General features: G+C 45.9%; 1 protein-coding gene across 1 annotated transcript; it reads left to right on the forward strand.

Annotated features, from left to right (window-relative positions):
- On the forward strand, nt 1-25,503 carry LOC119376453 (G kinase-anchoring protein 1-like). Its single transcript, XM_037646268.2, is given in 10 exon segments — nt 1-474; nt 923-1,009; nt 3,949-4,026; nt 5,435-5,525; nt 5,528-5,626; nt 9,793-9,926; nt 16,702-16,800; nt 19,158-19,221; nt 24,638-24,708; nt 25,285-25,503. Coding segments are annotated over 10 exon segments (1,044 nt in total). The 5' UTR covers nt 1-300; the 3' UTR covers nt 25,432-25,503.
- The last annotated feature ends 918 nt before the right edge of the window (nt 25,504-26,421 follow it).

Consider the following 26,421-nt stretch of genomic DNA (forward strand, 5'->3'; position numbering starts at 1 on the left):
CTTGTCGCTCGCATTTCCACGGCTTTTGCTGCCGTATATCGGGCCAGTTAGACGGCACGTGTGTGCACACCGACGACGAAAACAAAGTTGCGTTTTGTGGACGTGTGTGTCGGGCGGTGGACAAGCGAGGTTCTCTGCACTCTGTCCCGAAGAGTCTGCGGTCTTGTTGCGTTTAATCGGCGCTACGCGACTGCCTAATTCACGCGCGTCGTGCTGCATTCTTGCGCCGTTGAGCCGTCCATTCCTGCAGTTTGTCGCGATCCAAGTCGGTACACCCAAGTGCAGCCCGATTGTGGTGAGATGGCCGCTATCCTGCCATCGCGTTTTGCCGTTCTGAAAGTTGAGGGCGAAGATCCCGAAGACTCCAAGCCCGTAAAGAAACAGCAGCCCGCCAAGACTGGCTCGGCTGGAGATCGCAACTCCGTGACGGCCAAGCCGAAACCCAAGAAGAAGAAGAAGCCAGCGGAAACCCAGGTAGGGTAGTTTTCATCGTTTCGGACGCTGCAAGTGACAGGAGCATTCACTTTTATCGTGCATAGTGTTAGAGAGGTCACTTGAACGTTTACTAACGTTTATACGGTGCAAAATGGATTTCAATATTGGAGCACGTGCTGTAAACCTAACTTACTAATGCGTGTCATCGTGGTCTGTGAAATTCGTGTGCTTGCAGGAACTATCAACAGTTTTGTTCAACGTTTACCTACGACTCCACTAAATTAAGCACACATAGCGCTTTCTTCGTTGGTTCTAAAGCAGCAATTACAACTGGCCGCGCTTGCTCAAAGGGGAAGTGTGTAGCATTATTTCCTGTCGGATTTCGGGGTTTGCGGTTTGTAATTCACAAGTCTGGGTTTTGTAGACGTTCGAAAAAAATTATAAGGAGCGGTCTCGTTATCTTGCTCTAAAGACGTCGTTCAAACAGGTCAAAGCAAGGCCTGCTGCTCCTCAGGCAGGCCAACCTGAAGACCATGGTGATGACTGGGAGTCTTGGAAAAGGAGAGATGATCAGGTAAAACGCTACACTAGTCTCTGTTTATTGCAGAATTGTTTTCATTATGCACTTCCTTGTACACACCCAGCCCAGGCCCGTAGCCAGGGGGCGGGGGGGGGGCCTGGGGCCCGGCCCCCCTCGAATTTTTATGGGAACATGTGTATTACCGAAAATAAATAATGCTTGGCGTTTTTTCTCAATGTCATGGCTTTCAGCAAGTGGGCCTCGCACCCTGAAAAAAACTCTGGCTACGGCCGTACCCACCACACCCTGCTGTCCTTCCACTTCTGTTTTGCAGGAATTTTGTTAAACAAAATTCACAGCATGACAGCAAAGTGCACAGATGAAATTGAACTAACTCGCCGATGCTCTAACCATCCATGTGACAGCTGTTTTGTTCCGTCTTAAGGGTAACTGTTGGGCATTAACTTGGACAGGGTCTTGCACCATTCTTTTTCGTCACTGTGCTGTGCGAAACACCTCAACATAAATTTTCATGATAGATTAGAATTTTAGTTTGTCCATCGACTTCTTAGGTTTACGTTTTTACGGGTTTACCGAAAAGCATACGTGATGGGCAATGCGGGGCGAACCTGATGATGCATAACCTAACCAGACTCGCAGAGCTTATTAAATACGCAGTGACTTGCACACACTTTAGTTAGCTCCTGATGAAGCATTTTCAGTTAGACAATGTTTAACTCACAATACTTTTGTTATTTTACAATACTTTAATTTTTGAGTTTACATGCCAAACCCAGTTCATTATAAGCCACACCATAGTGGAGGGCTCGGAATTTTGACCATGGGGGTTCTTAAAGAGCCAGTAACAGGCCCCAACATTTTCAAACCCCCAAACAAGCTTGCAGGAGACCACAGCGATCACACTTAGCAAATATCACGGGCTGTGCAGACCTCCAGTTAAAAAAACAATTCCCACACCCCCCTTCGGCCTCCAACCACTCCTTTTCACCTGTTAAGTTACATATGTTGCCCATGGCGACCTGACATAGCACCTCAGATATTATTACAGGTGAACCCCTCAATAATGACGGCCCTCAAGAACGAAATTCTCGCGACAAGAAGAAGTCTGGTGTCCCCGGCGAACGTCCGTAGAGTTAATTGATTTGCCCCCTCTCAACAGCGAAGAGATTTAAAAAGCACTTCCGCAATAACGAAAGTTTCAGGTAGTAATCCAACATTTTTTTTTTTTTTTGACCGATGAGCTTTGGAAACCAAGTTCGAAAATTGCAGCACCGCTCATTCTATAGGTCGTTCACATAAGTTTCTGCCAATAAACATCAGTGTGACCATTGCCTTGTTTACATTCAGTCGATGATGATGATAAAAGAGACTAATGAGGATGATGGTGATAGCCACAAGTTAACAAGAGCTGTTGAACTGCACGACTTGTGCTGACGCTGACCAGATCGTGCATGAAGAGTTCAGCAATGACTCTATCATCAAAAGTGTGCGCAAAGAATAGACCAAGAGTGAGGAAAGCAACAAAACACAAGAAAGGCAAGTAAGTTCACACAAAGTTGATGCTTTTGAAATCATTCGCTCTTTCCTCAGTGCCCACGATGGCAACGAAGCTATGCGAAGCTTATTAAACTGTGAGGCTGCTGTCAAGCTCCTTCAAAGCAGCGTGAAACAGAGCAAGACAAGCAACTTCTTTAAATAAATTAAGTTGTGCGAATTAATTGGTGTGTGTATTTTCTATTTTCACGACAACCAAATTCTCACGATAACAAACAACAACACTTCGCCGGCGATTTCGTTATTGAGGGGTTCGACTGTATTACTATTAACAACAAAGCTGCTTAAATCATTCTTTGTCCAACGAACCAAAAAACTATCATGAACGGGTATGTGCCATTGGGTAAATCCTACTACTCACCACTGGTCCCTAAAAAGAAGAAGGCAACAGTTAGCGCAAAAACAAATGGCTGCGAAGCGACAGCGGCGAGCCAAAGACCCCAAGTACTACGAGAGAATACTAGGTAACGGGAAAGGCAACAGCGGTGCGAGAGTCCCCGAAGCGATAGAAGGCTTAGGCCAATGACGACATGCCCATAAATCTATGAGAGGTGCGAACGCTTGGTTTCAGTGCGAGTTTCTGTCTCTGGAGTTTGGACATCTGTGTCGTGTCTGTGACTGTCTGTGGTTCAACTCAAACCTCCTGCGCTGAGAATCAATGTATAACAACCTAGCATCACCTAGCTAAAGCCTAGCAACAACCTAGGAGCAACCTAGAAACAACCTGCATCACTTCGCTAAGGCCTAGAAACAACCTGGAAGCAACCAGATTAGTCTTCAGAATCATCCAGTTTCACTGTTTCAAGCCTTGCACGGCTTAGTGCAAGCTTTGCCAATTTTTTTTGCAATGGCTTGGTGTTCCGTACAATTGTGATATTAGGCACAATATTAGCGAAGACGGCAGGTCAAAGCCATATAACCTATTGCGAACACAACTCATTGTTTCAAAATTTCGCATGTTGTGAGACGTTGTGTGATGCCAAACAGCAGGTGCCAGCAGCTCCGAAGCGAGTACTGGCCTCTGTATGAAAAGCGGGTGCCTGAGAAAATGGCAACTTTGCACTCTGCTTCTAAACCCTCCTTGCCGCACATGACTGCAAGATTTGGCTGAGCTGTTCATGGCAGTGTCTGCTTTCCGCAGGATGTTTTTTTAGTGAGCCCGAATGGTGGTTCATGACCGCTTTAATAACAGTAACTTTCCTTATGTGTCCTCTAGGCAAGTAGAGTTGGATGCTTTTAAAAGATCATGTTTCGTTGCTGCTTTTTCTACTTTCTTTGCAAATATTCATCATCTATAACACATGCTTCTGAATACTCTACGTGCAAGAATAGCCTGTGTTGGTATTTTTCACCATTACATGATAATCATCTGGAAATGGCTCGTAGTCATTGACCTAATCGAATATTGGTCTCAACAGTTCGTCTCTGACGTCTACGAGCAAGATCTCCAGCAGGCACTGCTTCTCAGTCGGTTGGATTACGAAGAGAAGAAAGATGTAAGTTCTGTTTCAGATGCTGGAAGGGGGGGCTATGCCTAATTACACACCAGTTGCGAGAACCAGGTTGCCAGGTCGAAAGACAAAGCCGCCGAAAATTTGAAAAACTAGACAAAAAGTAGCTGACTTAAGCCACGGGCAGCAAAAGTAGCCATAAGTAGCCACACGTGTGTGAAAACAGTAGTGAAGTTTTTTAAACAGCTAAATTTAAAAGCCTTTAGGTGAAAATGCAAATAATATGGGCGAGCTCTTCAAAATGGGAATTGTTGAGATTTAAGCATTACTGATTGGAGTTTAACAAACATTTAATTCAACATAATTAAGTGCCTCCTGGCATTGCAAAAGTGGCATTCTCTTCAGCGTTTCACATGAATTTCCCATGAAGCACTGGAAATAACAGGTAACAACCTTTTGGTGACAATAAAAATGAATACAGCATGAGTGTGCTAAAAATCACAGTTACTTTGATTCAATCTAAATTGTAGTAGTATCTGCTGGACGGACGCTGCCACTCCTTTGTAGATGCTGCTGCCCCGGCTCTTCGACTTCGCTGCCCGGCTTTGCGTCGATCCTTTGGGGCAGCCACGGAACCAGTCGTCGGGGCAGAAAACCGGCTCTTCCTTTTAAACCATGCGAACTGGCCACGCGCAGTGCCACTGCGCAGTACGTGGGCTCTCGACATAGCCGACGTGGGTTTCCCCGAGTAACTTGCACAATCATTTCTTGCGTGATGATGAAATCTGAGCAGTTAGAATTCCTGAGTGGAAGTACGTATCTACTTCCAAAAAATGTAGCAAGCAGTTTGTCGGACATTCTGATTTAATGTCGTTGTACACAGAGCGCCCTCGATGCCCAATACGGAGCGCTTCTGATTGTCTTGTTCTCTTCCAGCTTCAGTTTAAAGTCGCATTAAGCAATAGGTAAGGTGAAAATGGAGCCCTAATGGAACAGCTTTTCCTGAATTCCAGCCATGCATTCAAAAACCTTCGTTTTTTATACTGCAAGCGCCAAATTCGCTCTTGGGAACAGGTAACACACCTCGGCCATTAGTAATAGCATGTAAAAAGTTGTCGAATGTTTCTAAGAAAATTTTGTCATGACAATAGGACAGTGTCTTTTTCATGGCTTACTTATGTTTTGGCACCATATGCTTGAAAGTCAGGGGCTGCTGCGTCGCCAGATGTTCATAATTTGGCTCCAGTTGAGGGAACTTAAAAGTAGCTAATAGCCAAGTAGCCAGGACGATTTTTCTGCCGCCATCGGCCTGTAAAAGTAGCCAAATTGGCATAAAGTAGCCAAACCTGGCAACCCTGGTGAGAACTACAAAAAATGAAATGCTGTATCAAACCATATTTTATGTAAAAGGGTTTAGTGTATTTCTGATGTTCTCGGTTGTCCTCGAGTGCAGTTCTATGAAGCTCAGCAGAGGGAAGCCACCGTGGCAAACCTGGCTACTCCGGGCAGCCGCGGCAATGCCACCAAGAACAAGAAGAAACGACGACAAAAAAGGACAAAAAGACAACAATGTCTCTGGATGAGTTCAACCAGCTGGCCGGAGCTTCGTCACCTGCAGAGCTGGTGTACGAACCAGAGGTCCGAGGTGGGTCCTGTTTAAGGGGGACGTGGGGTCAAATCGCCAAAATAGCCAAAAAATTCAATTTTTGGAAAATACTCGTTTTGGCATCTCTTGTCTCTTATTTACGCAATATCTAAGCGATTGTGCTGAAAACGCACTCTAAGTGCCTGAAAAAAAAAAATAATTCTGTAAGTGAGGTCGGTGAAAAAGACCAAAATGGCGCTAAAAGGGCGCAATTCATGGCGTCGTGTCTCGTCTTTCCTGCCACCGAGCGCCGCCATCTTGGCGTCGTTTCAAAGGTCAAGTTCCGCCTTTCCGTTCCCTTTTCTCGCTTACGATCACCGCATAGAAAAAGCGTAAACAAAAAAAAATCGGAGGGCGTTGTCACGAACCTTGCAATGTACACGGCGCTTCTATTGGCGGGAGCGCGTGACACCGTTGAGATACGTTTTTCTACTGGTGGTTGCCACGGTGACGGTCGCTGTGTTTACGGACGGAGTGCTCGCTGCTTGATCTCTCCGCGGCTGTAAGCACATGAATCGCCGCTGTTCGAAAGGTTACACGTGTACGGGAGGCAAAGTGCAAGCCTCTTTAGTTCCTCTGGAGGAAAACGGGGGACGGTATCGCATGGATCGGGCAAGCCAGTGATTGGATTGGGGCGTACCGACCTGGTTGTCGCCACGTCGTGTCATCCCTTGCCGGGCGGTAATAAAGTGACAGCGATGTAAACGATAGCGCTTTATCATCAAAAAGCTTACTACCTATCAGATGACGCGCGAGTGCCGCTTTACTGGCTTTACTTCGGAGACGATATGCCAACGCTTGCTCTCGTGCCGCGCTGCTGAGACCCGAGCTTTGTGCGCACGCATTCCTAGTCCCGTTCTGATAAAACGGGCGTCTAATGTCCTCACTAGCGGAAGAGCGTTCTCGTTTCACTTAGATTGGTTAATAATGTGAGAAATGCGTCTGCAGTATAGTTCAGTGCAAAGTCGCCGTCATCTTTGGACTGCCAAGAAGGCGTCGGCTCTGCGGCGCGGGTACGGTTCATGTACAAGGAAATCAATCTTTAGGCGTAGTAGTTGACAGGGGTGATTGCACAGCTTCACCAAACTAATACACCACTATTTAGGCCGCCTGGCGATACATTCCGTGGCTGCAAAAGTAGCGATACAGTCCAACATGTCACCATCGGCCATACCATGCTGAATGCGCCATTTCTCGTTCGATCACCGAAGCTAAGCAGCATTGGGCTCGGTCAGTACTTGGGAGGGAGTCCAACATGTCCAAATGTTTACATGCAGCCTCTGCACTAGCGTTCCAGGGGGCTGCACAAAAGCGTCTGCGCTAAATGATAGAAGTTAATAAACTTTCTAAATCAGTCCAAATTAAGAAGTAGAGGCTCAAAAGGTTGCCTTCTGGCAAGGACACTAATTATTACTGTCCTGGCTCACTTTAGCATAGGGTCAACTGCAACCAAAACTTTGTTGTCCATTTCTCAAAAGAGTGTTTTGTGCCTGCCACTTTGCTTGTGGAAAGCATAGCACAGCTATGGCTAGACTGATTTTTAGGCTGTTTGTTTTATTGTAATCCATACACTGGTGCTACACTTCAAGACACTCTTGGAATTTTCGTTTAGGCTTTCATTCTTTTTATTTTATAATTACTGCATGGCACGATCAGCTGAGACAAAGGCATTTGCATGTAATGTTCTGCAGAAATTTATTAGGGCCGTAAAAAAAAATCTAAAAATGTCATTAAGTACAAACAGTATGTGAGCAAGGATACAAAGTAGTTTGTCTCCTAGCATGTTTCATCAATGTGCCAGGCTTTCCACAAGCAAGGAACTTGCGAATTTTTATAAAATAAAATCTAGTAAAGGTATCTTTATGACAATTTGAATTTGCCATTTTAAGATTATTTATAGTGTTTGTGCCAAATTTCATCAACCTAGACCAAGAAACTAAAAAGTTACAAACGATTCCCGCGTGCCCCCTTAGAGCGTTAAAAGAGGTTAAGGGAGACCTCATGTGAAGCAAGATGCAAGGGGGCAATATGGGGGGGGGGACAGTAAAAAAGAAAATTAGTTCCCCCAGCCCCACTCCCATATTTTGCCCCCCCCCCCCCTCCTCCCCCCTTTTTGTTACCTCTCCTACATATCTCCCTTTCACCTTTTTTTTTCCCCACAGGGTCCTCCCTACCACTAATTCTATAGACATAAAATGACACATTTTTAATGACAGCACAGTGCTAGTTATCAAAGTTGCATAGAGGGTGGTGCATGATATTTCCTCCAGGAAGTATTGCAAGAAACTCGCTGCTCAATGCAATGCCAGGGATATTACTGAAACTTTTAAGAGAAACACATGTCCTGTACTTTCTCCTTAATTTTATTCATTCCAGACTCGAGGTAGAAGTATGGTCACTGCATGGGAAAATAACCGCTTCAGCGGCGGTGCGTACAATTGTACATGTCAACTACAGAGGCGTGTCACGCATCGTGTGTTTCTTCAAATGGCTTGAAATGCAGTGTGCACCTTTATGAAGGCTTCCTTATTGGACAACTAGCGATCATTCAACTTCATTTTGTTGCGTATTGCTGTAAAGGATCACTTTGGTGGAAACACTACCATGTTCGACAATCGTTCGACGTGCCACATTCGAGGACCAACGTCAGGAGTATTATTGTTCTTTACTTGAAACGAATACAACTAAAAAACAAACTGGGCATGCATTTGGAGCCTAAGACAGTAAAAACTCGTTAATTCGAACTTGAAGGGGACTACAAAATTCTTCAAATTAAGCGGAGTTTAAATTAGTAGGCGGCTGCTGTGTGAACGGACATCGCACCAGACTGCGTGGGCAGAACCCAGAAAGCCACTGTGGACTAGTCATCGCGAGCTAGGCGTTACTACACGTTTGTGGCAGGTTATTCGTAAATTAAGTTCATGGAGCTCTAACAGGGAACAGAATTAATTGATCAGTCAGTGATACGCCAGAAAGAGCACCGACGCGCATTCATGTAAGCAGCGGGCCTCAATGTGAAATATGACGCTATTTATGCTCCAAAACCCATTTATTTACATGGCAGAGCTAACGCATTCAAAATTAAATGTAATCAGTAATTTGCGTTTGCTTACGTTTCTACTGTCGCTACTCCATGAGCATCTTTTGCAGCTTGCCCAAGAGCTCCAGTGCAGTGTCCGAATTCTCATCTGCTGAGGAATGCTGCTATTTCGTTGTTTTGCGTCTCTAGTAAATATGGTTTGCTTTGGTTTTGCAACACATTGTGATCACTTTGGGCCGACTTGTGCGATGAGCAATGAAAACCAGGGCTCCCAGTTCGAATTAACGTTGTGGATACCGACGCGTTCGGATTATCGGGAGTTTTGCCCCATAGAAATACACAGGGATGTGCCGGGACTAGGGCATCAGCTCGAATTATCGAGCTTTTACTGTACTTGATTCTCTTTATGCAAGAATAGAAGCTGACTGATTGCAGAATAATTAGATATTGAATTGGATGCTAATTAACATTAATTACTGAAGATCACACAAAACACATTCCTTCATTTTCTTTCTTAAAATGTAATCGAGCGCCTTGAAATTGTGTTGCTGAAATTTGACACATTTTTAGACAGTCCATCATAATCCATCTAAATGATGAAATACGGCCAATGCCGGCAGCTTCAAGGGAGTGGGGATGGGCCTCTGTATTAAGAGAAGGTGCTTGAGAAAGTGGCAACTTTGCACAATGCTTGTAAACTCTATTTGCCGCGCACGCCTACAAAATTTAGCATAGCTCTTCGTAGCACTGCTTGCAGTTTGTAAGATGTTTTATCACCAGACAAAGGGGTGTTGGACCCCTTCATTGATTTAAGTGGTTTTATGGTCTCTCTTGAATGCATCGCAGAATATGAGAGTTCCATTTGGTACAAAGGTCTTGGACAATGGGTATGTGCTCTAATTTAGGCCTAACAAGAGTAGCGTAGCAGAGAAATTTTACTTTGAGCGTTATGTTTCAGGACACAAAGCTTGTGGAAGGCTGATGAAAATGTCAGTAATATAAAATACCGTGATAGGTTAGCAGTCACACGCATCATGGTATATGCAGTAATCTGCCTGTTGTAAACATAATGACTCCAATATATGGGTAAGCACATCCTTTTAAATCACAGAAACGTTTTACGCAGATGCTCCTGACACAAGAAACAATGAGAAGAGACCATTGTCACCACCAAAGGAGGCTATCTTTGAGCAGGTTGTAAAGGATGCCAAAAACATTCTGTCACGAGAACAAAGGATGGAAGAACTAAGGAGCAAACAGGTAAGGATAGATGCTTTTGCTGTTTCTTCCATTTCTTTAGTACTTCAGTCACTTTAAATAGTTTCATATGCAATGCTTTGTCGTAATGCCAACGTCCTTCCCATCCTGTTGTCTGTTTAATTTCTTCCCGTTTACTCATTAGCACTGAAAATGCACATCTTTTCGCGTGTCCAAACTGGCCAAGCTCTCCGCCATAAGTCAATGTGGCATTTGCCCAAAAGTCATAACCTCAAGCAGGTGGAACTAGAGGTGTGCGTCGCCGCGCCACGCCGCCGCCGAAGTCCCAAGAGATATCACGCCGCCGCCGCTGCGCAATAATTGCGGCGCGGCGCCGTTAGTTGTTTCTTTTAATTCGAATGGGCAATCTGGAAATAAAATACAGCACTTCGCCCGAGGAGCTCTTCTCGATGTGTCCATTTCAGCGGCCGCTGAATGGTGGTAGCTCAGCGAGAAGCGCGCCCCCTGTTTCCGGTTCTTGATCTGCAGCGCCATCATGACGTCACGACGCTTCCAAACACTCTCGACACAAATGATAGGGACGGAATGCGCTTCAATGCAATGAACGCAGCCCTCAGAGATCCGATTTTTGGTGCACATGTCTTTTGATTGTGTTAGCCATCGATTTTGGTTTAATGCGGCCGCTCGTCTAACGCAGCTGTAAGGTCGGTACGCATTCCCTGCATCGTTCTCAACATCTGAGACACATTCATATGCAAATTCAGACTTGAAAAGTTCCTGTTTCTGTGCGTTTCGTCCACTTCTTTCTTACGCTAGGAATGTGCTGGCGGTTCAGTGCAGCGACGTGGTCAAGAGCAAGGTGACATCACGGCTCACCGCTTTTTCGAATCACTGAATGCGCTCTGCCGAAATGGACTGTGGACATCTTTAGATGAACGCATTGAGAATAGCTCCCCAGAAGTTGTAGTATCTTTTCTTCTCCGGAAATATCACGAGTATTGCCTGACCCTAAACGCTGCCGTGTCCTCTAGCCTTAAAGGGCGACTGCCCAACTCGCTGGATAGCATATTCTTGAAGTCTTAGACCTAGTACACTGTGCATAAATAAATAAATAGATAAATAATATATATGTGCGTTAGTACACTTTTTCCTTTCATTCTTACTCGCGTAAATCGATAAATAAATACAGAAATAAAGAGAATGACAAACTTAGAATATGAGCTAGTTGGTAGGTATTCATTTTAAGAAGACATGACGTGGAAACACGGACATAAGAGAAAAGTCGAGAGAGTGAACAGCTATCTCTCACGTAGACCACTACTCGCACTTGATTGATAGGTATGGCCTCTTACGTGGGAATGCGCAGATAAATATTTGTGTCTACCTTCGGTTCCGCCGCTGTGTGATTTTTCAGTTGTTAGCGGCGTTTCTGGTGTCTTGACTACTCTCCTGTGTCCGTGTTTGCATGCCCTGTTTTTATAAAGGGCCCCTAACAGCCTCTGAAAATACAACAAAAAACAAAAAGAACGAGCGTGTTATTCTCTCTTGGCGTTCTTGTCTTTTGGTGGACTTCGTGATGCCAGAATAGTGATTCACGTGACATCATCAGGTACATACTGTCGACTGGTCCATATACAAAAAATAACAGTTGAATTGTCTCCCATACTGCTTTGCTAGGCAGCCGCCCACGCGCTCTTGCTTCGCTCGCAGGACTATCGTGAACGATTAACTGATTTCGCTTCATTTTGTGCGTTTGCGGCTGCGCATGCGGAGATAACAGACTGTAGCTGACAAGCGCGAAATCACGATAGGTTCAACGCTTAGCGCTGACATTGTACGCGTGCTTTATGAAGAAATAAGTGGCGAAGAGATGTCCCCTGTAAGAAGGGTATTGAAGGCGAGAACGAAACCAATGGAAATGGCGCCGAATTTTATGATTCTTCCAATGGACGCACTCTTTACAGTGGAGACGATGCAGCTTTCCAAGGAAAAGGCGAGCCCGCTTCGACAGCTTTTTGTATATTTGTATTGCGTTAGCAATTGTATGGACACTCAGTACAGGTTTTCACCGTCGCCGTCATGTTCCGTATAAACTCTAAATTGATACCATCGCTCCGTGCATTGTATGTTCTACCCGTGAGTAAAAGCTCGTGAATGTTGGCAAGGAACATGGCTAAAGCAGAGATGAAACAAGCTGGCCATCTCTGTCACACGGAATAACATCAGCCCGCGTGCGAGGCCTGCCGTCGATTGCTCCTCAAGCAGAAGGAAACGCCCCGCCCGTCATTTGCTGGGCGAAGGAGCAGGAAGGGATGTCTGGGGAGAGGGACTGCGTAACTCGAGCAGCATCTGTGAACTTTGACTATAAGGGCGCCCTCGAGAGCGCTGGCACGCGCGCTATTTTGGGCAGACATCCCCCAGCGAACAGCTCGTATACCTTCTATGCGCTGTGAGCGCTGTGATCTCGCTGCTTTGCGCTCGGACCACTGATACGACAAACTGACCGAAAACCGCTTTTCTCCCGGGAGCGGCCGTATTGCCATACACGAGTGTTTTGTAGAGCTAAGTGAGATCAGAGCAAAAAAAAATTGCCAGGTCTGCGCGGAACACGCAGCACAGTCACAGTGAAAGCTGGAAGAGCAGCCTTTCTAGAGCCCGTAATCGACTCTCTTGGGCAACTAAGCAAGCACACATGCAAGGTACCCACTACGCCATAAATAATCGTAACTTTCATGAAGTAAGAAAGCACCCACTATGCCATTATTCGTCATTCTGCGAGAAGCGGGGTACCTGCTGCACATTTTAAGGCATATGTGCACTTTGTGCTGTGGCTGACGGCGATGAAGAATTATGGCTGAACTTCTTGTAGTGGGTTGGAAGCAATGAACGACGCGGTCACTCTTGCGCAGTTCACATTGTGTGACGCCTGTTGTTATTTTGCTCTTATACGACGCCATATCACATATGTTAACACGATTGCTGTAACTGTATAGAGCATTTCTGCGAGAACTTTCAAGCACCAGCGTGGCTCTGTGGTAGAATAGTTGACTGCCATGCAGCGGGGCCCGGCTTCAAATCTCACCCGTTCCTAGAATTTGTTTCTATCTTCAGTTTTTCTTATTTCGCGCGAGAGCTGGTACGGGCAGCGGCGGCGGCAGCGGACAACTACGGCGCCAAAATCAGCTCTTGTTGCGATCTCATAACAGCTTTCGCTATAATGTTAAAGGGCCCCAAACACCATCACTGCCACCGAAGCCGTGGCCGAGAGCACAGAATGGCTGCCCACCAATGGTTAGGTAGGTGGTGGGTGGAAGCAAAGAATAACACGCACCACGGGTGGTATCTGTCGCCCAGTATGATGCCTGAAACAGTGATTCCACTCCTGCGCCAACTGCGCCAAAGTGCGCCAAATTGTATTTACTGCGCCATCCTGATAATATCGACGACAATTGCGCCAAACTGCGCCAAAGTCTCAGGTTTGGGGGCGTCTATCACCGGCAATTGCACCGCCGGCGCGTCAGACATGTGCAGCTTGATTTGGGGCTGCCAAAGTCGCAACCATAAACCAAGAATTATTCCACTGAATAAATAGCGCTCGTGCGTGCGTCCCAAGTAAGCCACAATGCCATGCACGGTGCCGACGCAGCTTCTGTTCTGCAAGTCGGTTCTACAGCAAAATGCGCTCTCCGCAGAGGCTCGTGACGTTTAGGCCTATCGGGCGAGAAAGTTGCGACGGCGATTCATCGGCGGACGTCGTCTGTTCCTGAAACACTGCTGATAGCTCGTTTCAAGCGTCGCACGGCACGTAAGGAAAGCAACGTTCAGTAATAACTACATGCGTGCTGCTAAAATGTCTGTCACTTCTGTTTCTGACATCGCGGAATGAAATCTGGGATCGCTAGCAGTAGATATGGAACAATATCGGGTTTTCCTTGCTTCGCGCTAATGGAAGAGCACGCGAACGGTGGGAACCCGTTGACACTTTTCCTCAGATATACTTTATCCATGGATCTTCATCCAGAAGAGCTTTTTCATAATTCCTTCACCCAGCACATCTGAGTTTGTAATCATCTGCGGTAAATACCCCCTAAAAGGCCCTGCCCTTTCGAGCTCACGAGCTAAGGTTCCAATTCGAATTTTTTGCTTGCTTTTTTAAAAATGTCATCTGATTAATAAAAGCATATCTCCTGTCGGAGCAGCCGCAAATGCGCAGCTGTAGCGGGCCCGTTGCTGACGGCCCACAGTGAAGCGGCTGCGCCATGTTACACGTCCGCCCCTCGCATTCGAGGGTCAATAGCTGATGGTTAAAAAAACTCAGTTTCGCTTAAGGGCAAGCAATGAATGCGATATCAACAAATTATTGTTAAACGAAGTAAGGCTAGCAGCTAACTCTTTTGGATCCGATCTCGCGTACTCAACAAAACGCTGGTTTAAGGGCATATGGCCGCTCCAGGAACCGAAGCGTTTTCGTGCTCTGAGTTCTCTAAACGCGAAGTAAGCGTTGAGAGCACAGCAAGTTTACGAGCCATCTCCTGATGCCTCGAGATAGCGCGCGCGCAAGCGACAGTGCCTTTCGAACGATGCGGTTGTCCCCCCTCCCCCCCTCTGCTCCCCTGGCGTCCCTTCATGCTCCTTACGAAAGACTGCCGGGGCGTTTCCACTATGTTTGATGAGCAATGACGCAGGTCCGCAAGCGGGAAGATGTTATCTCATACGCTCTCCATGCGACGGAGACAGACGGCCGGCTAGTTTAATCTCCGCTTCAGCCGCGTTTTGTCACCAGCGCTCGCGAGCTTTTACCCGCAGCTAGAATGCTCGTGGTGGTGTTATTAATTTGGACTTTATACGGAAAATTACGGCAACAGCGACGGTAAAAATCCGCCTAGAGTGTCCATATAATTGCTATCACAATAAAAATTTTTAAAAAAATTGAGGAGCTGTGAAGTGGATGATAAGCGAAGCCGTTTCGCGCATGGCACAAAGGTGACATGGTGCAGGACAGGTTGGTATGTAAGGCCAGGTTGTTAACGGCCAGGCTGTTAACTTTCAATACGCAATAATAATGCGAAAGCCTTAGATGCTTTATCAAACACGAAAATTGACCGTCGGCGGCGTTCGATTGATGTAAAAATAATCAGTGATGTCGTCATCATCACGTCATACATCGTCAAAACTTGTGACGCCAATGGCGTCATATATCGTGATGTCACGTGATGTAATCACGTGACATCGTCGCTTTACACTGCTTCCGTGATCGGTGCACCGATCAAGGAGGTAGTGCAAAACCATGTGAGGTGCAGAAAGCTTGCAGAGAGGGAGGGGAGAAACAACCCGTTGATCGAGAAGAAAAGAACCTGACTTTCGCCTTGGAGTTTTCTTAGGGATGCATTAGGGACAGTGTGGCTCTTTGGCATTGAGGCACTGCTGTACTCACGGAGTTTGTCTACCACGTCTGCTGATAACCACATAGATGTATTTAGAGTTTTATTTCATAAATTGCAATTTTATTTATCCGGTATTCTGTTTATTTGCTAGTGTCGAAAATAATCGCCGAAGAGTTAATCCAGAACACTCAACTGCATGAGTCCTTATTTTTTGCAGGTTATGGTTGGGTTTCGCATTTACCTACGCGTACGCGTTCCGCATAGGATGGCCGACACCGCAGCTTGTGACCACTGCGGAGTGATGAAACGATTGAGCATATTCTGTGCGACTGTCCACAGTACTGTTCGCAAAGACAGTCGCTTTGCAACGCGCTTGATAACTGGACGACCGAACTCTTTCGGAAGAAAGAATCCTGCGCCACCGACAGGACTTAACGTCACAGAAGAAGGCTGTGCAGGCGCTAATGCGCTTTCTGCGTTCAACCGGTCTATCGCAACGGCTCTGATAGGACGTCCTGCATGTGTGCATGTGTGCATTTTTTGCTTTGTTTTTATTTTATATCCCTCTCTCTCTGTCCTCTTTCCGACCCCTATATCCCCACCCCTGTGCAGGGTAGCAACCGGTCACTCGCACCAGGTTAACCTCCCTGCCTCTTCCTTTTAATCTATTTCTCTCTCTCTATTTTTCATTAGCGAGTGAAGTATGGAGTTCTCCTGAGATGATTTTTTTCGTGAGAATTGCAATTATTCCAAATATTTCTAGCCTTCATAAGAGCCCCATAATATTTTCAGGTGCTTGACTGTTAATGCAATATGCTTCTGTAGTGCACTCCAGGTAAAATTTGCTCCTCCAGAGTGCTCCCAGATGCAAAATTATCTCTCCAAAGTGCTCCAAGATGAAAATTTTTCCTGCTCCAAAGTGCTCCAAAACGAAATTTTGCTGCTCCAAAAATTGCTCCAAATCAGAAGTCCTCGGTAGCATCACTGCTGGAAATTTTATTCTAGTTTCATTTTTTTTCTTATTCCACGCGATAGTGGTTACGGACACCGGCGGTGGACATTACCCCACTGCCGTTGTGATCTGATAACAGCTTCGCTGTAAAAGAGTTCGCTGCTAGCCCTCGTTAGTGTAACATTACCGCGTGTACTTATCGCATTCACTGCTTCCCCCCCCCCCCCCGCGCCGCGCTGCCGCCGTCCGATGAACCCCGCACCGTTCACGCGCCGCCGCCGGAGGTGGAAACACCGGCGTGCTGCTGCCAGTGATTTTGGCCGGCGCACACATCTAGGTGGCACTTTGATGTGGGACGACCCGTAGGTATTCACGTAGGGCAGCTTGGCAAGTGTGGCAGAAACAGACCATTGAGTAGAAATCGTCAGAGAGGATGACTGTCAAAAGTCAAGCGATCTCCCTCTCTTTTTTTTTTCTTCAGCCTTTCCTAGCAGAGCAGGCCATAACATTGCAGTTCCAGATGAACTGGAGAGAAGGACCAACAGATAGCTCACTTAAGAAGCATATTGAAGCTCTGACTGTAAGTACTTGATAGCGCTTTCTGCCTTCTCTTTGATTTGTTTATGCTGTTAGCTTCATAATTGTGTTTTACGCGATAGCGTTACGAGCTCGTGTCGCAGAAATTCGTGTCGGCGACGGCATCGTTGGTTGTTGCGAAAATCATCTGTGACCGAAAAATCCAGAAAGATGCAAATAAACAATAAAATCTTAGTCCCATTGAGATCGAACCCGGGCCGTTTGCGTGGCAAGCAGGTCCTACCACAAAGCCACGATTTACTTGCAACTGCTTCGGAAGAAAACGCTACTAAATGCCATGTAGTGGAAGGTCTCCTTAATGCATTTAATGTTGCATGGCAGACGCACAATTGCCAAGGCGCTTAACTGCATCACTGTTCAGTGCGATTTTTGTGTGTGAAAAACTTTGAATACACAGGCATGAGACCACTTCACATCTTTCGCACTCCCCTCGTCTCTCGGACTTCTTGCCGTGTGCCTTGTAACTAAGCACAGCTTGAGGGATTCTTTTTTATTTTGTTCATCAGGTGTCACGACGAAAATGAGCCGATTCGGCGATTTGTAGGCATTGGCAGGCCATCAAACTACATTTCTTGTGCGACGCCATGCTTCGAAAAAGCCGGTATAGTGCACCCACCGCTGCTAGAAACACAATTTACAAACAGCTCCAAAATGGATAACATGTCCATCTAGCGGAAAACACATCAAACAAACAGCAACATTAGATAATGTGCTGCCATCTGTGAACTAGCTTTCACACTCTCGCCACGAATGAGGACGTGAATGCACCTTCAACTAACGAACGCAGCCCCAGAGATCCGCTTTTGGCACACATCTTGGAGGCCGTGCATAAACTCTGATCGCTCGAAGTTCCGCGTCATTTTGGCGTCGTTGGCGCCTGTGATCGCTTCCCGTGCTTGTAGTTGGGGATCCATATCACGCAACGACGCTTCATTTCAGTTTCCCTGGCTCTCAGCAAGCATCGTCATGGCATTGTTGGCTTTGACCTCCGCTTTCCTGGCCTGACCACGTTGCGCGTGCGCGTTTAGGAAGTATGCACTTAGTGGTTGAAGTGCACACTAGGGGTCGGATTTCGCTATCGTGTTCAATTCTTAAGGCGAAGCTTAAGGGTCCCCCAATTTTCCTTTTTCTCTCTCATTAGCACGCTTTAATTGTGCTGCTGCCATTTTTTTATTGAAGTTAAGTTTCTTCCTGTGCTTGTGTTTTATTATCCATATTGGTCCATTACTTTCTTATGAGCTTCTGTGAATTCCTTTATTTGGTTCAAAGGGAATAGTAACAGCGTCCATAATTTTCAAGCAAACAGTCTGCAATTGTGGTATTTCAGCACATCAGCCACAATTTACTAATAGAAATGAAAATAGTTTAATTGCAAAGATGGAAGTGTTTTGTTTCGGGAAACATTTACATTGGATACCTTTTATGCAGAAATGCCAGTTCAGTGTTTTTTGCAATGCTATCAACGCAAAAGTTTTACTTGGAGCTTGTGGCTTTTACTTGGTGGTCATTACACTGGAACTTTTCAGTGCACAGGGTTTCATTGCATAGTTTGATGTACGCTACTCATGTCACAGTGCTATTTGCTAAGACTGCGCTGTGTGAAATTAGCCCATCACTTTTTTTTACACCTAAGCTTAAGCCATTCTGTCCAAAAGTACATAGACGTACTAAGTGGGCATGTTTGTTGCAAATTTCAGCTGGTTGTGCACAGACTATACTTACTTCGCCTGCTTAAAAGTCTAGCCTGTGCGCATGGTTTCAGACCCAGTCACCAAAGAGCGTTCGAACAGTTGTGTCATGGTAGCGGAGAGCATTCATTAGGATCTGCCGCCTGGTACCATGCCAGCCGGTAGCGAATTTTTGTCACAACTGAATGCTGTGCGGCCCTTGGTCTTAACCATTGATGACCAAAGTTACAATTTGGTACCGAGCTCATGCAGATCTATTCTCGGTAGCCATACTCAGCATGATCTCCCTTCTCTTTATTCTTTCTCCATATACTACCTTAAAACTGCACGCAAATTTTGTATGCTTGTTTGTATGTGCACTTCAGGCCATATTTTATTTGACTTCAGATAGTTCAATGTTCTGGTCAGATTTAATACCAAGGAATTGATTAAATGCAAGCATACCGTGATTAATTTTTGATGCAAGATTACTGATCTCCATAGGTTGGAAGTAAAAAATGCTTATGCTCCCCTATCAAATTTGTGTGCATAAGCTGTGCAAAAATGGAATGGCATACCTCAAAGATAAGGTCTGTGCATTGCTCTTGTAAGACTAACATTATTTATGGTTTGTAAATGAAGTAACAAGGATCATTTGTCCCTTTATTCTAAGGCTGAGCTGAAGGTGGTGAAGCTTCGCAACAAGCAGCTGTGCAACATCTTGGCCCAAGGCGAAAGTAAGTACAAATTTAAATATTTATCCTGCGTGGTATCATTAGCTAACAGTGTATCCAATTGGGTATACATTTTTAAGGATGTATTCTCCTCAGCAAAGACATTTTGATGCCCTGATAATGAGATGAAAATTCTATTATAAGGGCCATGTCTTTCTCATCCTGCTTTTGGAAAGGCCATCTGAAGTCACTGTTGCTCACAGTTTTTTCACTTGATCACAATAATAGTCTATGTCTACGCATGCGACAATTGTTAATAATAGGTACCATTCCATGCTAAACAAGACAGAAATCCTGAGAAAGGTGGGAGCTTGGAGTGATGAGTTGTCAGGCAAGGAATGCTGAGGAACGTGGCTGTAATCAACGTTTTGAAAATGGGACTTCGAAAACAGAGGTTTCCTTGTCAAACGCTTTCTTTGTTGGCTGCTCATAAATCCTAAGTACATTGTAGTTTTTTTTTTCATTGGCTAGCTTGTTGGCTGTCTTGCTGTGTTTAATTTTGTTGCAGAAACATTGTGTAGTCGCATTGCTAGCTGCGATGTACCGGGTTTCGTTTTGTTGGTTAAAGGTGTGGACCAAGGACCATATTCTGTGACGATCACTTTTGGCAGTGGTATTGCTTTGCATGACATAGAATCTCTAGTGTCCTACCACCGAAGTGAATACCTTCTTTCTTGCCTTTAATTGATGCGCACTGAGAATGATATCTCTGAAAGTGAACATCTCAGAATATGGTCCCAGAGGGAGTGTTGTGCCAGCTCATATTTCTTGGAAGACTAAAATTGCAGAAGGTCACTGTTCCCTAGTGCATTTGAGAGAGTAGTCAACGAAGCTACCTTCCCATGAGCGCAAACATAGTATTGCTGCATTGTTGGAGATGTTGAGGGCAGCATGTCTGTGAAACGTCAGGGACACGGTCACCAAACAATTAGTGGTTTTCAGCGAAAACTTTAAGTAAAGGGTCTATTATGTCTACACAAATATGAAAAGTGGGACGCAAAAGAATATTTCAGTGCAAACAAGCCCTAGAAGTCGCCTGCTGCAAACTCCGCCCACGCCAGCAACTACCATTTTGCCATAGCATGTGTGGCATCATGTGCAGCAAGGAGTGGAGTCGTCGTCTTCTACCAAGTTTCAGCTGCTGCAAATCGTTCAATTTCAGTGCCAAGCTGAAGAAAGCTAAAATATATCGATTTCACGCGCAGCTGGCCACGGAACAATATCGTTCGCCGGAATGTAGACGCTCGCACAGCTAGCTGCTTGTTACGTCACGGCTCGACGGCTCACGAGGGCGCCAGTGTTGCTTGACTCTCAGGCTACTCACGTGCTTAAAAATATTCATTATAAACTAAGTGCTCGACTAAATGCGCTAAAATTCGTCAGCTTATTTGTGAATGCACAAGGATTTACCCACATAACACAGAATATGATTGAAAATTGGGTGTCATGGCCCCTTTAAGGCTTCGGGTTGTTCCTTTCGAAGGCATCCTGAACCACCCTGTGCTTGGTGAAAAAATGCGTACTACATCGAAAAGCAGATGCTCTTGTGAACAGCTTAGCCAAATCTTGCAGTTGTGCATGGCAAGGAGCATTTACCGTATTTTCTCGCATATAACACGCCCTCGCATATAACCCGCACCCCTAACTTTGAACTCCCCGAAAAAGAAAAAAAATTCTCGCGTATAACCCGCATGCTTAGCTTAAAAAAAACTGTTTTGGAAGTCACAACTGCACAGTCACAATCTCGTTTACAAAAGAACTTTATTTCGAAGCGATCGCCGCAACGTTGACGGCGCCGATTCCCGTTCCTTCAATCATCGCCCGACTCGCCGCTGTCGTGCTGCATCCGAGGCTTCGTTGCCGCTCTCGAAGACGCAATCGTCTTCGTGCCATCCAAGCAATTGATGATGGCGCACTTTTTGAAGCTCTTGCGACCATGTCGGCCGGAATCGCCCCTCACGCATCCACGAACCACTGGCACGCAGCGCAATGGTCTGGCCTCCGCACGCGCCCCGTCGGCCATCCATCAGCACACAGCCGCTTCACGTGCACCTTGAATGGCTTATTGAGGCACACGTCCAGTGGCTGTAGCATGGAGTCATGCCCCGGGTATGATCACGAGGTGGGTGCGGTGGTCAGCGAGGCGCGCTTTCACTGCGTCAGTGCAGTGGCCTCGAAACGAGTCCAACACCAGCATCGACCGCCGTGCCAACATGGCACCCGGCCTCTTCTCCCAGATCGTGCGAAGCCAGTCACAGACGAGGTCACCATTCATCCACACGTTATCTTCGGTTCGCACAACAATCCTGGTGGCAGTGTAGTGCTGGGTAGCGTTTGCGCTTGAAGATTACGTACGGGCGCAGTTTGGTACCGTCCGCCAAAGCACACAACTGCACGGCAGGCCATGCATTGCTGTGAAGCTGACCTCTGCTTCCGGATTATTCGCAGATAACTGGCACCCCCACTTTTCAGGCGATTTTTTTCAATTTTTGGTGCGGGTTATATGCGAGAAAATACAGTACAGTTGGAGTGCAAAGTTGCCACTTTCTTTAGCACGCTGTTTTCATAGAGGCCCGTCCTAACTTTTTGGTGGGCAGGGCACCAGCCGTACGTTGTCATACAGCAGACTGCTGCTGTTGGCCGAAAGCTGACATAGACCAAGAGCACAGTTTGGATCAGGTGCGCTTCTTGCCACGGGTGCCGCTCATGCTGCACTGCGTTCTTTAGTGTGCTAAAATTATGCAGTAGCAACACTACCGCACACCAGAATCAAACCGGGAGAAAGTGATTGCATTTCATGAAAAGCGCTGACATAGATTCTTTCCCCAATGTCGTCCCTTTCTCTGTAGCTTCCAGCGCACTCGTCAGGATGATAGACGGAGAAAGTGCTTAAAGTGTGTGGCAATCCCTGTAGCTCCACCCTTCTTGATGGATGCAAAAAAATGTTGCGCCAATCAATTCGTGGGGCAATAAACTCCAATACTGAGGTTATTTGATGATTGCTAGGAAAAGTGGTTCAGGACCTCTATAAAACATGCTTGCCTTACTTGAAAATTCACATTGGAGAGAATGGCAGGAGTGTGGTACTACTGGGGAATGCTGGAACATCTGTAACTCTACTAATGGGATGGGGGCGACAAATTTGGCTTGCACATATGGCACTGTAACGTGACCTTAAAGGGCCCCTCACCAGGTTTGAGAATTTTGAGCTAACGAGCGCAATGCATACACTGGGCGTTCACGATCACGTCTGCCAAATTTGCAACGCTACGCGCCGCGGAAATGGGTGAAATTTCAAGGTGAACGCTGCTTGCCCTTCCTCTCGCTGGCACGCGCTTTAGAGAATGAGGGGGATGGCGTACATGAGAAATTGCCCTACGTAGATGGTAGTGCTGTGACGTCGCTCCTCTACGTAGACGACTGTGCTCTAACGTCGCCAACAGTAGCACGTGACACTGCGATAATTATTTGACACGACATGTGTAGTTTGTGTATTTGTTGCTTGAATAGATTAATAAAACTTGAGAGAAATAATGAGACACACAAGGGAATGTGGCGTCTTTTTCATTTTTTTTCGTGAATTGCAGCGAGATGCGGGGCTAATGTGCCTCCCTTTCCCATGCGTTCGTGTCCCCGCGGTTAGCGCATCGAGCAGACGCCAGCCCTGGAAACGAAAGTAATGTTCTGGCGCGTTCGAACACTCATTATGCTCATCTATTCTACCGCGTCCAAGTGAACGTTAATGCGGCACTGGCTCATGATACCGCCACTCTCGTGCCCGTACAAATGTCTGAACTTTCATGCCCTCCCGCAGAAACAGGCTGTACACCACAGAGAACGCCGACAAAACGCCCACGGCCGCTACATAAAAAAAAAAAGGTAGCGGCCGTGCAACGCCGCTCGCGTGCTCGGGCACGTCATGCGCACGTGACCATGCATTGCATGACGTGTTCATGCGTATGTGTCAAGTGAAGAGGGCAGGGAAGGGATTTGGCTTGGGAAGGCTACACGGGGCGAGCGGCAAGGGTTTGAAACTCGCCTCTCGCATCATCGTTTCGCGCCGCTACAAATTATTGTTTTTCTCAGCTCGTAATGAACCGATTTGAAAAATTCTTGCGGCATACTGCTCTTCATTCGGCACAAACAACTTCCAGCGTCTAACTAAAATTTGCTATGTGGCCTGGTGAGGGGGCCCTTTAATGTTGCGTGGCATTATTCATTTAACAGTTCAAGGTTGTTGATTGTTCCGTTATCCTTTCTTTGTCTCACACAAAATGTTAACTAGGTGAAATTGTGACACACTGGTTCTACAGGAGCCTCTAGAATGTTCATTAGCCATTGTGAGTGTCATGGAAAATATTGCTGGCTGTAGGGGTGTTGCAGGACATGGGAGCACTGAGAAAAGAAAGGAAATTCGCTTGCAGCCACTGCAGCAATTCTAGAAGTTAGATGCATTATGTTCTTTCGTTTGTGCATATGTCACTACTTTTAATTTTATTCTGCTTAGCTAAACTACTCAAAACTTTCGAAGAGCAAGGTATGTGCAGTCCGTCATAAGAAAGCTAAGAGGTGGCCATGCCTGCAGCTGGAGCTGGTACTCTATGGCACCACACTTGCCAGGGTGTGGAATGGATTAGAGCCAATTAGGGGCGTTGCTTGTGTAGTAAAGGTAAACTCACTGATAGCAGAGCTGTGCAGTACATTACATTATGCATTGGCAGCTACACTGATTGTAACAAGGGCTGACATGAAATCTTGACCTCTCTCTGCCTGTGTGTGTGTGCGAACGCGCATTTTCTTAATTGAATGAAGCTCTGCTACATCTAAACAAATATTCTATTAAGTGTCAGAGCAGCCTAAATAATTAGCTATAATACTTCAGATTTAGATGCAAGGAAAAAAACTGGCAAAAGCCCCAGACAAGGATGAAGAAGAAGGCATACTCACAAAGATGCAACATGAACCAACCAGCCCAGCTTTTTGCACATTTTTGCACATCTCTCTAAATACGCCATACCAATTTTGGTTTCAGTACTGATGAGGTAAATGTGCATGGACAGACTCCCAGCATTCCTGCAATCAGAACAGGCGGCTGTTGCATGGAATGCAGCCAGAAACAGCGCAGGGAGTGCTCTTGTTTAAATTTTTTCATTAGCAACATCAGCACTGAGGATTAGTCTTTCAGTTCACACGTTTATTGTCTTAACTGCGCCTCGCTGCTTAGGAGTGAACTGAAAGCACCTCATTTTGTGCCTTCAACATTGTCATGGCAAAGATTTTTATTGAACTTTCATAGGTGCCTAGCGCTAGTATTTTGACAGGAAATATTTAGCTGAAGAGCTGCCGAGAAAAAGATCAGTGCTTGTCAGGATGCCTTTATCCTTTAATAATGGACACATAATTGCGTTTACACTTGCAGTGCAAGACAAAGCAGAGATACTGCGGGATTTTGAAGAAGTGACCCAGGTCAAGGATGAACTGACTCAGCAGGTATGGCACACTCATCAATTTGTGAAGGACATGCCTATGTTTAAGTATTCAGCTCAGTATAGCATGGTTTTGCTTCTGAAGGGAAATCTGTAAATGCTTAGGTTAATGCAGATTTCTAGCAGTTAGATATTAATCTGCAAGTCTCCTCTCCTTATCAGAGGTGCTATGAGCACTTTGTAGTTACTACGTATAGCCATTGTATTACATAATTTGGTGCTAATGGTATTGGCAGTTAAAGGGGGGGGGGGCGAATGAGCTCTTTAAAACATTCTCAGTCTTGATCGATCTTGATGAAACTTGCCGAGTTAACAGGCGTGTGCCAATTCATATCTAGCATGTCTGTGTGCCATATCTGTGTAACATATCTGTGTGCCGATTTCAAATATGCAGTTATGTTCCAGTTTTAATATGCAGTTTCTAACATATCAGACATTTTATGTGCTTTTTGGGAGCAAGATTTTCCTAAACTGAAGAAGTTACAAAGTAAACCAGCATATCAGAATAATCTGGAATGAGAACTGTGTGTAGTAAAGCAAGAATGGATAAAAAAAATGATCAGTGGCTGTCTGAATACAGGTTACAGAGCTGCATGCCGCACTGGAACAAGAACGGTCAAAGGTGCGCTTGCTGCAGCAGGATCTCAAGAAGGTGAGGCTCCATTTTCTTGTCATCAATGCAAAGTTAAGAAAGCAACTCCTTCTTGGCATCAGTGAAGCTCGTTGATGGGCAGATGTATCACACGAGGGAAAAGTGGTAGTGGCCAGGTTCTGAATTCGAGGAAGACTAGATGCCTAGTCGTATAGCTGTGTTTTGCTTTTATGGAGATTCACCCAATTTTTGGGAACACCGTGTCGGTTGACGCAACCTCCTGTTTACTTCTTAGTTGATGAAAACAAAAACGGTATAGTTAAAGCTACTTGGTGCGCCGTGTGTCGGTGTGTGTGTGTGTGTGTGTGCATTGTGGCTGCGGCATGAAGGTTGCATGGAATACAGCAACATAGACACAAAAGTAGCAACTCTGTGGCTCAAGATGTCTGCCAACCAGAAAATTCTTAAATCACAAATTTTCAGAAAATGCAAGTTCTTTCGAGAATTCGAATAAAAGAGAGAAGACAGTTTTTGCCTAACTGCTTGCTTTTTTGCAAAGTGAGACCACTTTGTCTGTAGCAAGGCCACGTTCATGCAGATTGCGTCCTTACTGTGGTTGAACTACAGTCAACATCCGATTTTTCGGACTCCCTAGGGACCGCGAAATCGTCCGAAAAATCGGGCAGTCCGAAAAAACGAATTCGTGCTTTTTTATTCTGCTCAAGTAGTCAAATCACCACAGCCCTGTCCGAATAGCTTTAATGCCTCCCAGTACACTTATCATGCATTTCGGTGCGCGCCGTGCTCTCGCAAATACATTCGGTACCTGCCGCGAACCCCGCTTAACTACGTGCCAACCGCCACTTGCAAATTTGCATCTCGCAATGAGCGCCGCTGATACCAGCAAAGCGCGGGATAGATTATGGCTTTTTCGCATGGAACGTTTGGAAACGATGACGCGGAACACAGATGGTGGCGGAAGAGCGGACAACTCATCCGGCTTTCCCCGATGCGTGTGCGCACGTCAACAATGCGCACACGCATCGCCGAATCTCCGCCGATACGCAGCATTTGCTGTCGTGTGAAGCCGATCATTTCTAGTTGTGTGCAGCACATCGCCAACTA

This window comes from Rhipicephalus sanguineus, unplaced genomic scaffold (genome assembly GCF_013339695.2).
Source record: "Rhipicephalus sanguineus isolate Rsan-2018 unplaced genomic scaffold, BIME_Rsan_1.4 Seq12085, whole genome shotgun sequence".
Taxonomy (NCBI): domain Eukaryota; kingdom Metazoa; phylum Arthropoda; class Arachnida; order Ixodida; family Ixodidae; genus Rhipicephalus; species Rhipicephalus sanguineus.